Source organism: Sorex araneus, chromosome 9, assembly GCF_027595985.1.
Source record: "Sorex araneus isolate mSorAra2 chromosome 9, mSorAra2.pri, whole genome shotgun sequence".
Classification (NCBI taxonomy): Eukaryota; Metazoa; Chordata; class Mammalia; order Eulipotyphla; family Soricidae; genus Sorex; species Sorex araneus.
Window position 1 is genome coordinate 30,995,128 of NC_073310.1, and position 16,761 is coordinate 31,011,888.

Here is a 16,761-nt window from a genome sequence, read left to right on the forward strand (position 1 = left end):
ACCTGGGTGTGACCGCCTAGCTACTGGAAAATGGGGGATCTGGGCAGAAGAGGCCCAGTCCTGATCCGAGCAGGCTTGGAGATCTCAGTCCAGGGTCCCACACACCTGGGTTCCTCTGGCGGTTCCTTCATGTGTGAGCTTTGTCTGAATGTGTGGGCTGTGGCTGGGTTCCGGAGGTCTTTGGCTGCAGTGGCTCTGCTCGGGGTGGGGAGGGAAACTCAACCCAGCCCCTCCAGGGGGCCCCAGTGAAGACAGCCAGACGCGGGGGCAAGAGATTCTGCCACAAAGAAAAGTGCCTTGGTAAGGACTCTGCTGGGATTAGGAAGGACTAACCTGGCCTGAAAACTGGATTGTAGATGTCCCTTTTAGCTTAATAAATCTCTTACTGTCTCTACCACCCTCCACATTGGCCCTGGCTACATGGGAGTAACCTCGAGTTCTGAGCCAGGAAGAGCCCCTGAGCATCCAGGCTGTGTAGAGATGGCGTACGTCAGTGAGAGAAGATAATTCATGCCATGACACTGCAGACAGCACAGTCAAAGCTTCCGTTTCCCGGTCAACCTGGAAATAAAGAGAGCCTGGTTGGCTGACAGAACTGGTTTCTCATCTGGGTCCTGCTAACTCTGCTTTAAAACTAGTAACTCAGAGTTTTCATTGCAGGATGAATGTAAGTCCTTTATCCTGTGTCTATACAAAAAGGACATTGCTCTGAAATAAACTATGCAAAAGGGACATAAGGAGAAGAGAAAAGCAGTTTTTCACTTACAATTACAAATCAACAGAATCTGACTTGGGGATGAAGGTGATTGACCAGTTGTGGAAGTAGAGCACAGAGAAGAGATTAAAGATGAACACAGGAATGGGAGTGCCTCGGGAGCACTGTAATGGGTGTAACCCAATAAACCTAAGCTCCCTGAAGCCAGGGAGAAACTAATGTTATCTTACACTGCCCAAGGGCGGGTACCATCAAGGGGAGTTTTATTCTCCCCTTTCCTTAGTCCAGATCTGTTTAAACGGTCATCTTGAATTTACTTCCTAATAATTTCTAACTATTTTGTATGCACACAGTAAGAAACTGTCACTGTCACTGTCATCCCATTGCTCACCGATTTGCTGTAACGGGCATCAGTAACGTCTCTATTTTGAAATTTGTTGTTACTGTTTTTTGGCATATCGAATACGCCATGGGTAGCTTGCCAGGCTCTGCCATGTGGGCAAAGGAATCAAACCCAGGTCGGCCACGTGCAAGGCAAATGTCCTGCTGCTGTGCTAATCGCTCCAGCCCACAGTAAAAAAAACACAAAAATAAAACATTTTATTGAAATGTGCTCCTAAACGTTAATATGGCACCTCCACTTTGAACAGCTAATCTCTCTAATTACCAACTGCCTTAGCAACAATGAAACCTGGATGACTGTTGCATATGAATATAAAAGCAAAGATTATTATCAAGATGTAGCTATGTAGTACCACAAGGTCTAGAAAATATTTTTGATAGGTTTTATATTACTATTTCTGTGAAATGTTATCAACTATTTCATAGTTGGCTAATATCCTGTATTCACCAGCTAGCAGGAAACATTTTAAAATATTTTTGCAATATAAATTTATCTAAAGCTAATCCAATCCAAACCTTTATTCTAACTGGCTAATCCATGGAGAGCCATAGCTCCATCACTAATCTTGAAACGATCTAGAATTTTCCTTTTTCTATGGCAATATCCAGGCCATTAGTAATTCCTTAGTTCATGTATCTATATAACTTGAGTAATCTGCTAAAGCCCTTGGTTTCAAACATTACCCATAAAGTAATAGGTTCTCCACTCAGAATTTCTGAGTATGTATTTTCTGCATTTCAAATGGTGTGACATGTTGGGGGAGAGACCAAGCTGTGGTTTGTCTAGAGAGCAAGTCTGAGAAGGAATGGGGGTTAGCAGTTAAATACTAACATCCTGCATATTTTGGGCTTCAACACCCCAGAAATACGAAGTAGATAAATTATAAAGTAGTGGGTCTGGAGAGATAGTACAGGGGTTAGGGTTCTTGTCTGCGGTTCCAACCTCAGCACTGCATGACCTGCTAAACACTGTCAGATCTGGCAGTAGAGCAGAGTTGTAAGAAGCCCTCCCCCTGCCGGCACTTCTGGGTGTAGCCCAGCCCCTCCCTGCCTCAAAAAAGAAAGTACGAGGCTACACAGGTGGGGGGGTGGTGGGGAGGGGGTTGGGAGGGTGGGGTGGTCGGAGGGGGGAGGTTTACTGTGGTTTTTGGTGGTAGAATATGCACTCTGGTGAAGGGATGGGTGTTTGAGCATTGTATAACTGAGACTTAAGCCTGAAAGCTTTGTAACTTTCCACATGGTGACTCAATAAAATAAATAAATGATTTTTTTAAAAAGAAAGTAAATTATAAGCCTCATATATTTATTGTACTACTTAAATAAGATATGTATATATAGATAGACTTTAACATAGTGCTTAGTGTATAATAGAGTGGGAAAAAATCATGACAAAAAAAAAAAAAGAAAGTACAGGCAAATGCCCTACCCGCTGCACGTTTTTGAACATTTTTAACTAGAGAAAAATTGTTGATGTTTGAATTTTATTGTGCTTTGGGTCAAAGTTTGGTGAAAAACCTTCAGAGCAAGAAGACAGTGTGATGATGACCTTCAAAGATCTAAAGCCCAGCATAGAGCAAAGTTTTGGGGTAATATTTTAATGGGTAACATTTTTTTTTTTTGCTTTTTGGGTCACACCGGGCTCTGCACAGGGGTTACTCCTGGCTCTGCACTCAGGAATTATCCCTGGCGGTGCTCAGGGGACCATATGGGATGCTGGGAATCAAACCGGGGTCGGTCACGTGCAAGGCAAACGCCCTACCCGCTGTGCTATCGCTCCAGCCCAAATGGGTAACATTTTAAATGAGGTTCATTAGACCAGAATCAGAACTATTCTTTTGATAATGATGATCATAATTCACTTTAGAAGCTGGGTTTCCAAACAAAGCAAGCAGAGAACCCTAATTTGAGAGTGGTAGGGCTGAGATCACCTCTTGCCAGCTGTTTTTCAGCTGACACCAGTTAGTAATGAATGACTTTATGCTCTTGAGGGTGATCTTCTATTGTTTGTTCTTGATTTAAATAGTTTGTGTTTAAAATGCATTTAGCCAATTTTTTCATGCAATATTTATTTCACTTTACAAATGCCTATCACAGAGGATTTGACCATTCTGAGTCCATTTGTTTTTTTATAGGTTTGCTTGTTTGTGGGTTGGAGCGATAGAGAAGGGGGTAGGGCGTTTGCCTTGCAGGAGGCTGACCCAGATTTGATTTCTCCGTCCCTCTCCGAGAGCATGGAAAGCTACCGAGAGTATCCCACCCACACTTCGGAGCCTGGCAAGCTACCCGTGGCATGTTCGATATGCCAAAAACAGTAACAAGTCTCACAATGGAGACATTATCGGTGCCCGCTTGAGCAAAATGATGAACAACTGAGTGATAGTGACAGTGACAGGATATTTTGAGCACTGTCAAGCAAATTGTTTTTTTTTTTAATCTGTCACTGGGCTAAGAGTTGGTAGAAGACCTTGTCATTCACAGAGATAATTACATAGTTTAATATTTCTTATGTTTATGACTCAAACCTATCCCATAAGCTTATCATGTATATTGGTAATTAGGCTCATTGTATCCTATGTGATGGTTTTGCAAAAGTAAAATTTTGCTTTAATTTGTCAAACATCATTGACAGTGTGTAATAAGAGAAAGAAATATCAATTTTAAATGCAAAAGAGCAGGCTCATTAAGGAACAAGTTGCTTTCAAGACTCAGTTTCAATATTTATAAAAGAAGATATTTTATACTTAAATATGGGTTTATGTATACAATAGAAAGATATTATTAGGATGTTATCTTTTAAATAAATATGCCATATAGTTGATACTTTGAGGGAAAAAATATTTTCTGAGAAAAAGAATGCTGTTTCATCGAAACATTTAAAGTAAATTTTGTCAAATAGAGCATAGGACAAGTTATATTTTTCAAAAAGATTTTTAATTACAAAGAAAATTAAGTTTCCTAGGAGTATAAAATTGTTATAATTTTTGAAAATTTCAGATATGCCCACAAAACTAAGTATGTTATAAAATATACTAAAGCTTTTTTCCTCTATCACACACTGAACCAATATATGGTTATAAATTCTTAGTCTAATATTTAAAAAGTTCATGAGTCCAGTATATTTGAAGTAATAAAAAAGGGTAAGGGAGAAATTGTCTAAAAAATAATAAATACTAAATTCATTCTATTTCTTCACCTTCAAAAGTAGATTGACTAAAGGCACATGGGGTTTTAAAAATTATGTTTAGCAATTAAGAAACAGTAGTATGAGAGACATATAAATCTATTACTATTATAGCATTTCCCTAATATTAAATATGTTGCGTTTTAGCAGGAACAAGGGTTTTCTCCCAGAACTGCTAGGTGGGATAGATGACCTATGTTTCCCAAGATCATGTTCCAGGTGTTTATCTCAGAGAACAAGTATGAGGAAGAGAATGAACTGGAAATACCTTTCATGATGGCAAAGCTGAAGAAGTTTAGGGGTAGGGCTGGAGTGATAGCACAGTGGGTAGGGCGTTTGCCTTGCATGCGGCCGACCCGGGTTTGAATCCCAGCATCCCATATGGTCCCCTGAGCACCGCCAGGGGTGGTTCCTGAGTGCATAGCCAGGAGTAACCCCTGTGCATTGCCAGGTGTGACCCAAAAAGCAAAAAAAAAAAAAAGAAGAAGTTTAGGGGTATATGTCACTGTGACCTTCCAGAAAATGACAATTCAATAACATTTCAGACCTTCACTGACATTATTTCATTTAATCCCAAAGAGGTAAAAGACAATGATAATTTAGATTTCCAGAAGGGCTAGAGTGATAGCACAGTTTCTTTCAGTGTAGCCTTTCTGCTGTAAGAAACTGCTTTTAATGTGTCTCTCTGAAGCCCACATAGTTTCCATGAATTCCTCTAGTTCATGCTCAATCACTGCCTGCATAAAATGGAACTGTGGGTAACTGAGTCAGCCATCACTGATCTCTTCTCTTTTCTCCTGTGGTAGCTTCTTCCTCAAGTGCAATTTTTGTCTTAGTTCTTTGATACTTAGAAACCCCTACCACCTGGTCTGTCTGTTACCTACAAATTGAAATTCCCACTTCATCAAGCCTTCCCTGTCTCTTGATCCAGGCTGCCCAGATAGAAAGCTGCCTCCCCCATGGAGTCATTTGGGATAGAAGATAGAAGGCAGATACACTTTGGGCTGCGTTTTGGTTGCCAGATTTCCTGCTTAGGCAACCATGTTCCACTGACATTCCAACCTTCCCAAGAGAATGTCAATTCTGCCTTAAGCTTGGCTGACCACTAAAGCTGGTGTGCCTGAACACCCCAGGAAGACTACAGTAAAACTCACTGTCACTCAGTATAGATATGAAGTTCTCCCACTCTTCAAGAATCCCTAATACTTACCGTGGGTGACACCAGATCTCTGGAGAACCACATTCACCTAATGTTGAATTATTTGGACAACCTATAAAAGTGATTTTTCCTTATCATACATGGAACAAATTAACTTGACAGTTGCTGTTTGTACTTGGCTTTATGGTGCTATTAAGAATAATTTTCAGCCTATTGAACAGTGTTTTCTACATGAGTGTCCTGGAGGTATCATCCTTTGAATGTCTTTGCTAGAAATAGCTATGATCCTTCCAAGAAACATTTAAATTTTGTATTAAATGCATAAGAAACTTTTCAATTTTTCTTTTCTAATTGGGTTTCTAAACTTGACAAGTGAAATCTGTAGCTCACTTTTAATTAATGTAGAGGGCATCATAAACTGCAGTTAAAGTCTCTCAACATTATTCTGCTGTTATATTTTTATTTGCCTTTGAAAATTTATTTTGTCATTTGCTTTTCTCCTGTGTATGCATTTTAAGCTAGGCTTCATTACATTTTGCATTGAACGTAAATAAATAAACTAGGAATGACCTGGCACTGATAGATTTGGGGAGCATTACTTTTCTTTAATATATGTTTTCAAAATCTACCACTCCAGGGTTGCCCCTGATTTATTTTCACTTAATGCCAAAATTAAAAGAAGTTTAACTGAAAAGGCATATGTAGGCCTACTATCTTTGGCAATAATGATATCACTGTCCAGCCCAATAATTCTTCATGGCAAATTTTTTTTATTTTATTATTTTTTATTTATTTAATTGAATCACTGTTAAATACATAGTTACAATGTTGCTCATGACTGGGTTTCAGTCATACAGTGTTCCAATGTCTGTCCCTTTACCAGTGAACATTTCCCTCCACCAATGTCCCCAGTTTCCCTCCACCCAGTGGGCAAATTGTTTTTAAACTGTCCTTTCATCAATGTAGAAGTACACTCATTTTTTACTATGTGTTGTTTGTTTTCCTTGGATATTGAAATCAAACTGTGCATCGTTTCATGTACACACATACATACAGATGCTCATACTCATATGTGTGCACACCCGTATGCACAGTCACACACGAGCACACACACACACACACACACACACATACACATTCTAGTATAATGTAAGAAAAGAAAAAAAAATGTACAGCCCAATGTGATTAATGCCTGTTTAGATGGCTGATGAAGGAAAGAAAAATTGAAAGGAAACTCAGTTATCTGAGCCAAATCATTGGACCATTTGATAATTTTTGAGATGAAAATTCTCCTTCGTGCTTCTTTTTGGGCTGTTTCTCAGAAATTAAGAACTATCTTCCATTGGAAAGGAGTCTTTTCCCTAAGTTATTTTTAGCTTTCAGGAAACCAGGGTTGTCACTGCGCCATATCCTCACCACTGCAGTTCCTGAGCCCAGTAAACAGATCAGTGAGGACATGGTGATCATGACTCATCTTAATGCCCCTGATGATGAATCAGTTGCTGCTCACAGCTCACCTATGTGTTTCTCTACTTATTACCAGAGGGAATAGAAGCTCCGCATTTCACAATGAGCCAAGAGACTCCTGGAATATTGTTAAGAATAGAACTTTCAGCTCATGAAAATAATGAAGTCTTAAAAAAGGCAAAGAGAACCACAGATCTGGGCTCCGCCCCTCACTGCTTTATGTTGTTTTACAATCTTCCTGAGCCCCCTTCCTCACCTTGACTTCTCTTTTCTGTGCATACATGATTACTTGAAATTTGTGGGTTTTTTTTTTAATATCTGATGAAACTCCCTCCGTGTTTCAGTGATTTTAGTCCAAATATTGTCTTTCTTTTTCCGCCTCCATTGTAAGGCAATGGAGCATGCTTCATCTGCAATTAATATTCACAATATCTATCATCTCTGCATACAGTGATCTAGACACAAATTCTTACATTGAATTTGTAATGTAAGAATTTGGTCATTCATTGAGTCATACACCAACCACTTTCTTCAGCACCTCTTTTGTATTAAGCACTATGAATAAGTGTACAGAATCCTAGAAAAAAACAGGAAATGGTATTTGAAATGGATGTAGGGATCATTTTCATGTTTTGATCAAGTCTAAAAAGAAATGTAGAAGGATTCAGAGACTTATTCTTTTTGCTAAAACCGAGTAGGTAGGACTATAATATACTCACTGCCATGAACAATTATAAAACTTGGGAAAATGTATTAGTCCAGGATAGGTAGACCACACAGAGATCCAGGGCTCATGTCATGTATACATGGGATGCTTATTCAGTCCCTGGAAAAATATGACTCCATGAACTTTGCTGTGAGTGTAGCCGTGAAGCCCTAAGTGCTATCAGAAGTAATCTTGGTGCTCCTGAGTACTGCAGGAGTAGCATGAGTGGTCCTTGGTACCAAGGGCCTGAGCTTCCCTATATCACTGGTCCCTAGCATTGAGCCACCAGACTTAAATTATCTCTGAGTGGCATGTAGTCCCTCTGTACACTTGGGAGCTTCCCTCCAAATATACATATATGTTTGTGTGTACATATATACACATACGCCCTGTGCTTTAGGTATATTGAACAACAAATAGTACAAGATTCTGAGCACTCAGAAAGGGAATGCAAGCCCTGAATTCCCTCTACATTCTTTCTGGAAGCATGATCTCTAACACTGGAAGGCAGAGCCCAAGTAGAGTCAGTGGTTGTTTTTTTTTTTTTAGCTAGAGAGGCAAAATCAGAGTTCTGGACAGCTAAAGTCATGGAACTTTTTGGGTCAGACAAGAGTAGCTTTCACAGAAAAGGAGATATAGAAATGGTATAGTCATTCTGTGTAGTGATTGGATGAGCAGTAAGCTATTCTTGTATAGGGCAAGGTCTGATAGAGAATAGTAACTGGGATGGTAGAATTTCAGATTATATAGTCCACACAATTCTGAGAAATGTAAAAGTTTCTATCAGGGAAAGACCCTATGGGACATTCTAGAAATTCGACTGAGACCCAAGAAAGGCAAAACTTTACTAGGAGCGCTATTACCACCATAGAAAAAAGGCTATGGAAGATGAAAAGATGTAAATAATTTTTAAAAATTTAATTTAATGGAGAGAACGTTGCTTACAATAATATCTGTAATACAATATTATCTGTAATAAAACAGTTCTACTCTACGTCATCCCATTTCTCCCCCACCCTCGCACCCACTGTTAACCTCAGTTCTACTGTGAGAATCCAAAGATTGGTTTTCACTGGACACTGTTCACTCCTTGCTTGTTTCCTTTTACCACAAAAGACTGAGATCATCTAACAAATGTCTGTCTCTCTATGACTTACTTCACTTAAAATGACATACACTCTCTAGTTGTGTCCAAGTCATAGAAAAAGGCACACTTTCTTTTTGTCTTATATCTGAGTATTCCATTGTGCACATATACTACAATTTCTTTATCCAATCATCTGTTGTTGGACTTTGAGGTTGTAAAACTAAGTTTCAAAAGAATCAAAATGAGGGGCTGGAGTGATAGCACAGCGGGTAGGGCGTTTGCCTTGCACGGGGCCTACCCGGGTTCGATTCCTAGCATCCCATATGGTCCCCTGAGCACTGCCAGGGATAATTCCTGAATGCAGAGCCAGGATTAACCCCTGTGAATTGCCAAGTGTGACCCAAAATATCAAAAAAAAAAAAAGAATCAAAATGAAGGGATGAAGGTAGAGCGATAGGACAGCAGGTAGGGCATTTGACTTGCATGTGGTTGACCCATTGCTCATCGATTTGCTCAAGCGGGCACCGGTAACATCTCCATTGTGAGACTTGTTACTGTTTTTGGCATATCGAATACACCCATGGGTAGCTTGCCAGATTTTGCCGTGTGGGCAAGATACTCTCGGTAGTTTACCAGGCTCTCCGAGAGGAGCGGAGGAATTGAATCCAGGTCAGCCGCATGCAAGGCAAATGCCCTACCCGCTGTGCTATCGCTCTAACCCCAACAGTAAAATGATAAAAAAAAAAAGAGAGAATTAAAAATGGAGACTATCAGTAGAGAGAAAATAAAATCAAGAACCAAATAAATGATTGAAATGAAAATCTTAAAGGACAAGCTTAAAAGGAGAATAATCTTGAATACAACAATAAATATTATACTGATATAAATAGTAATAGTTTTTTGAAGCACTGCATATGTAAAGTGCCCACTTCCCTCCAATTAGTTGTTCTATTGTAAAAAAAAATAGATAAATTCAAAATATTTTTTAAAGGAAAGAGATCTAGCTAGAGACCTAGCTAGATAGTATCAAGCTAGATAGATCTAGCTAGATAGTATCAAGCACTGTGACACATGTGTGGTTAGGGTTTCAAAGCAGGGAGAGATAAATAGGGGAAGAAAAAACATTGAAAGAACACTAAAAAATATTTAAATTCGATGGTAAATATCAATCCATTAATCGTATTTATTCACTTATTTTTTAAGCTTTTTTATTGAATCACTGTGAGATAAACCTTTACAAAGCTGTTCACGATTGGGTTTCAGTCGTACAGTGTTCCAGCAGCCATCCCTCCATCAATGGATATTTTCTAGCGTCAGGTTCCCTCCCATCATTCCCTACCTCCTTCTATGGCAGGGGCTAATCTTCTCTCTCTCTCTCTCTCTCTCTCTCTCTCTCTCTCTCTCTCTCTCTCTCTCTCTCTCTCTCTCTCTCTCTCTCTCTCTCTCTCTCTCTCTTATAATGGTCATGAGACCTAATGGGTAGTCAATATTTGGTTTAATTAGTAAGCTAATGTATATACTGAGTCATTTATTTATTTCTTTTATTTCAATACATTTCTTCCTGATAATCCTCTTACTATGGCATTTACAATCCAGTAAAAATGGTAATTTATTGGGTGAGTAGTAATAACTCTACACAGGGCATTTTACTAGATTCTTAGCAGCCCACTTCAAAGATGAGGGAACAAATTTGAAAGGATCAAATAACTTGGTCAAATTCTCTCTTTGTTTTATTTTTTTCAGTGACTATGTGTTGTATCCAAAGAAATAAAATAGGTATATTCTGACAATAGCAGTCCCTTTGTTTGGAAGCTTCAAGACCACATTTATTTTTTAAGTATTATCTTACTTCTTGTTCAATCAGTTAAGCTACTAAATTATTTGTTAAATATGCTGGCATATATTTATAGATTCTTTAAAAATCCAGATGTGTGTGACGGCATATATTCCTGTGAATTTCTAGTATTTGTTCACAGTATCAGTTCTCTGCTAAGATAATTTATTTCAATAATTTTATTCTCTTCTTTTTGTTGTGGTTACTGGATGGTGATGTGCTTAGGGGCTTCAGTGCTTATGATTATTCCATCAGAGCCAGAGATGGCACTTAGTAGTAGTATGAGGTTGTGTCTGGGATCCTTCTCACACATGCACGGTAGGTGCTCTGCCACTGAGTCACATCGCCAGGACCCCCAAATGACTTTAGATCGTCACTCTGTATTCCAGACAGTGTCAGTTAGCTCCTATTATTAGCATGATGACATATATCTATGCTTCCAATCATTGTTAAAATTATTATTTAAGTTATTAAAATTAAATTTTTATAAATTATAAGTTATAATAATTTTACAAATTATGTCTTGTTTTCAAAAACTGCTGACAGCTTTTATTTTTTTTTTTTTGCATCACACCTGGCGATGCACAGGGGTTACTCCTGGCTCGTGCACTCAGGAATCACTCCTGGCGGTGCTCAGGGGACCATATGGGATGCTGGGAATCGAACCCGGGTCGATCGCGTGCAAGGCAAACGCCCTACCCGCTGTGCTATCACTCTAGCCCCCAGCTTTTATCTTATTTTTTTCTTTTTTTTTTTTCAGAATTAACTCACCCTAGTCCTGTTCTCAGTTGTCTAAGATGTGGCATGCTCTCACAGTTTGACTGTGGAAGTTTTCTGGGGCACCTCTCCTGGTGAAACTTTCACACATACCTAGTTGCCTCAGTTGTATCACCCACAACTGTGCTTTAGTTTCTTATTTGTGCAGTCTTTAGAATTTTGGAAAAGGAACTCAAGGATCTAACAATCCCATATTACAATATTACAGCCATTGGTGTCTGTGACCTCGATGAGTGTGTTTCCTCCTACACACACACACACACACACACACACACACACACACACACACACACACACCCACCATAGACTCAGATTGAAATTAATGGATATGAGTTAATGATTATGATCCTGAGGATTTGTTTGGAGGGCACTGTTGGGATAAAGAATCAAGCAATCTCAATTTTTAGACTCTTTTCATCATATTCACTTCTTGCTTATTTTTGTTTTGTTTTGAAGTATACCTGGAAGTGTTCAGGGACTACTGCTGGCTATTCGGTCAGGGATCACTCCTGGCTGGTTCAGGGGAGGGGTGCCAGGGATTGAACTTGGGTTGGCTGCATGCAAGTCAAGTGTCCTACCCACTGTAATATCGCTCTGTCCCTCATCATCTTCACTTTTAATGAAGAAATACGGAAAGTCTATTCCAAACAAAAGTGCAGCTTCTTGTGTAACTTCCACCGTGTTTGTACTTGGTCAGGAACCTACTGCCAGCAGAGAGAGGTGGAAGCCATCATGGAAGGTGATGAGGATGACAGAGGCTGCTGTTGCTGCAAACCAGGTCATTTGCCCCATCTGTTGTCGTGCAATGCTGCCTTTAACCTCCGCTGGCTCACCTGGGAGATCACCCGAACACAGTACATCCTGGAGGGCTACAGCATCATAGACAACAACGCGGCCACCATGCTGCAGGTTTTCGACCTCCGAAGGATCCTTGTCCGGTACTACATCAAGGTATGTTTGAATAACATTGCTCATTGCCGGGCTGGTTCAAGGGGCTTCTGGAAAAGTTTGTGAAAAACTAGAGTTTAAAACTTCTCCTTACCTTCTGACTCAGAGACCAAACTAAGTTTAGAAATCACTAGTCTATGAAAAGTGCTGAGGGCTTTGGTTTATCCTGAGCCTGTGCCCCTTGTCATAATTCTCTCTCTGTCTCTCTCTCTGTCTCTCTCTCTCTCTCTCTCATATTACCCCTTCTCTCTCAATTCATATTACTCTGAAGGCTACCAGAGTATATTCTGATGAGAGGACCCCCACCCCCCACCAAAAAAAAAAAAACAGTTATCCAAATAACTGTTGGGAACTAAGTCTAAGAAGGAAGAAAAAGGGAGTTGGGAAGTGTAAAAATTACAAAGGCGCAGGCACGGAAGGGGGTGATATGTGTGTGTGTGTGCATGTGTGTATGTGTGTGTGTGTGTTGTTCACATGCTCTCGGGGAGGCACGCGCTCTCTCGCTCTCTCTCCCTCGCCACTGGAGTTCAGTGCTCTCAAGCCTCTGTGTATGGACCACATTGGGATGGCTCCTCCTTGAGCTCTGCTTCTATTTATGCTGCTATGCTCTCTTCTGTTTCTCTATCTCTGTCTCTGTCTCTGATGTCTCTCCTCTGATCTCCTCTGAGACTCCCTGATTCTCTTTCTCTTTGTGCTCTGCTTCTGTGTCTTCTCCCTGCTTCTGTGTCTTCTATCTCCTGCCTCTGTGTCTTATTTAGAAGTATATACTGGTTACACTTTTTATTAATTTGTTCTGACATGATTGTCCAGTCAGGCATATTCAAAGTTCAGACACTAATAGGAGATTTATTCTCTTATTTATATCTGCTTCTTCAGTTCGAACACCGCATGCATTGATTAAAAGAAGATCAAGGATAAATTAAAGCACTCTGAAAATCCTACCTAGCCTTAGTGTTTACAATTTATAAATGTTAGTGTTGATGTTCTACCAAGAATTTTTGTATTCGGAAGTATTTTTGATACTCATAATAAAACTTAAAATAATAGCTTAATAATTCATTCAGAACTAGTTATGACAGCCCTCTCACCTCACTTATATGGACTAAACATCCTTATACTTCACCATATATGCAAAGTTATAATCAGGGTGAAAGCATTTGCCAAGGGAAAGGGAGAGGCAAGGGCAGATAGGGTTCAGGAGATGTTCCTGATGGTTTTTACCTTGAAAGCACTCTGCATGATGGACATCATGGACGAAGGGCTTCATGTTTCAGTGCCACTCAAAATAAGGAACTTATCCATACAAGATACCCACATCCCTTCCAGCTGAGCGGAAGCAAATAATCAGAAAAAATGAGAAAATGCAGTCAAAGGATTACTTGGGTTCCTGATGGCATAAAAGGTTTCACTCATGTAGAATCAAAGATATTTATAAAACTGTAATTTCTAACTCCTGTTGGAAACCCCAATATCTGCAGTAAAAATGGCTAACGTTTTAACTTTCATGTGAAATAGAAGACAGGTTCTAAAAGGGAAAGAGCTAGGTAACTTTTAACTATCACATCCAAGTTGATAATAACAACAACAAAAGTTTGAGAAACTCCTTTTTTTTAAATTGTTCTTTTTCTCTGATTTGTTTTAGCATTTAAAAAAAGTGGCTTGGAAGCTGACCTCACATGCTGGGGGAAAAGGCAGCTCAGATAGAGAAGGGGACACCAAGTAAAATGTGGTTGGAGATCCCTCGCGGGAAGGGAAATGCATGCTGAAAGTAGACTAGAGACTGAACACAATGGCCACTCAATACCTCTATGGCAAACCACAACACCCAAAAGGAGAGAGAAAACGAAGAGAATATCCTGCCACAGAGGCGGGGTGGGTTGGGAGGGATGGGATTGGAGGGTGGGAGGGATACTGGGTTCACTGGTGGTAGAGTGTAAAAAACTAAAGCTCGCCGAGGGGCACGAGCACTCACGGGCTCTCTGGGCGGCTCTGTCTCACCGCCCACGTTCCGTGCCCCGGAACCACTGTGTGTGCTGTCGGTCAAGGCTAGGCGACAGAAGGAAGAAGGCCAGACTGGTTGCTCGATCAGTTTATTTTATTCTCTCTCTCCGCTTCTCTCCCGCTCTCAGTCTCTCTCTGGATCTGTGGATCTGGCCCCCTAACCCACTCTTACAGCCTAGTTAAATCTCCACAGCATGAGGGGGTTGGGGCATACACATAGGTGTGGTCACCATCAATATGGTAAGGTTCCTTTCCCTCAGGGGATGCTTCTCCTAGGACTTAATTCTCTTTCAGCAGGAGGATCCACCCAAGGGTGGAGTCCCATGAATGTGTTTCTCTTCTCCTCAGCCAGCAAACATATAAGAATTCACAATATTAATTATTTTGTATGGACACAATAAGAGATGCATTAAAGCTTATAGAATTGCTCTCCTGGGGCCATCTCAATCTCAGACTACAGTGCTCAGGCCAGATAAGTTTTTCCTATCCCTGGCAGGGTCCCAGTCTCATAATTACTATTGGATCATGACAGTATTTGTCTATGATCAAGCTCTTAACTTATAGTTAAGAATTAGGCACTTTGGCCAGGCCCATCTCGATGCCAGGGTAGCACATAACTCACCGCTTGCCCTGGATCCTTCCCGTCCCACATTGGGGACCCTACTTTGGGGTGCTAGGAACTGAGGGCAACTGAGGCTTAAGTGGAGAAAGCAGATGCCTGGGAGGGAATAATATTCAAGGCCAATTAATTCCCAAGTTATAAAAACATAATATTGTCTTCTTGTGTCTATACAAAACAGACATAGCTTTAAAGTAAATAATTCAAAAGGCACAAGAAGAGGAGAAAGGCAATATTAACTTATATAATATAAATTCAGTATCCTAGGAAGGTCTGACCTTGCAAATTAGCAGAGTCAGATTAAGGGAAAGCCAAGGATTAACTCTTTTGGGGAAGAGAGCATGGAGAAGTGATTATAGCTAAACAAAGGAATGGGAGAGATTCGGGAACACCTTGATGGGTGAGACTGGGGTAAGCCTAAACTCCAGGGAAAACTGGGACAAGCTACTTGTGGCAAGCAGGGAAAGGACAAAGTAATGTCATCCTACAGTAGAGAATGGACACTGGTGGAGGGGTGGGTTCTCGAACGTTGTAGGAGAGAAACACAAGCAGGAAAATGTGTAAATCTGTAACTGTACCCTCAAAGTGATTCACTAATTAAAAAATAAAAATAATTAAAAATTTTAATCACTATGAGTTATAAAGTTACAAAGATATATTATTGAGCTTCAGGCATATATTGTTCAAACACCAATCCCTTTACCAAAGTCCACGATCCTCCACCAGTATCCTGTTTCCTTCTTCCACACCCACACCCCTAGCCTGCCTCTGAGACAGGCACTTTTCCCTTCTCACCTTATCTTAGTGTTACCTTGCCTAACTTATCCCCCTCACCCTGCCCCAGTGCCAAGCTTCCTACTGAAGACCAGTCCTCCTGCTCTTCGTTCCTATTGCCATTGGGCATTTTGTATTCCCCTTGTGGAGAAACTCCTGTGGCAGCACATTTACTGGTTCATATTCATCACTGTGTATACTAGAGGAATTCTAAACTTAACTCCCAAATCTCACACAAAATGATAGGTATCTTGTCCAAACTTAGGTAAATTGAGAAAGATTTGGCAATAAAGCCAGAAAATTATGACCCATTTCCTCTAAACTTCATGGTTTATTCCCTCAACCATTTTTTTTTTAAAATGAAATGATCAAAATATTTTAAACTCTGGACAAGCTCCTGATACCAAGTAGTATGATATTTGGCAGCAGATCATGAAATGTCAGATTGGTGAGAATTGTGTTTCTCCCACACATAAATGAAGGATCGTCAGGAATCCAGGTTCCTTCCAAGTTCCCAGCTCTACCACTTTAAGTGAGCCCTTGCTGTAATCAATTCATTTTAAGTGTTTCCTTCACCTTCAAGTTCCAAGATTTAAATCCCAGGCTAAATGGATAGAGAATAGAACACAGACAATGAAGATCAAGGGCTTACACTTACTGTCCCTTATAAAACATCTTGAAAATTGTCCCATTGTCCTCCTGCTGTATCTCATTGGCCATCTTCCAGGGAGCCTGGCTTTCCCTAACACCAATGCTTCCCTACTCTGGTGGAAGGTAGTACAGAAATTTTACTCATTTTCTAGTGAAGTTAGTTAAAGTAAATGTTAGGAATGCTGCGTGGCTATGAGAACAGAAGGAAATGATGAATATTTTATTTCAGATATTTAACTTGTCCATTATTTGGCCAGAGAAATTCCCTTATACTGAATTTCATCAAGTATCAAGTTCAGTTTCATTGTTTTATTTTTTTTATTTTGGACCTAAAAACAGAGAAGAAAAGAAAATCTTGGAATAATTCCTTTACACAACAGGACTTGTTTAATCTCCTGATAAACTGGGTCAGTCCCTCCACATGCACACACACCATGAAT

At 40.0% G+C, this 16,761-nt stretch overlaps 1 protein-coding gene across 4 annotated transcripts in view; it reads left to right on the plus strand.

Annotated features, from left to right (window-relative positions):
- Nucleotides 1-16,761, plus strand: part of PCNX2 (pecanex 2) — a 352,025-nt gene that overhangs the window by 304,587 nt on the left and 30,677 nt on the right. For all 4 annotated transcript variants that reach the window (XM_055147380.1, XM_055147381.1, XM_055147382.1 and 1 more), the window contains one exon: nucleotides 12,026-12,279. In XM_055147380.1, the coding sequence (XP_055003355.1) occupies nucleotides 12,026-12,279 (254 nt within the window). The remainder of the gene's footprint in view (nucleotides 1-12,025; nucleotides 12,280-16,761) is intronic.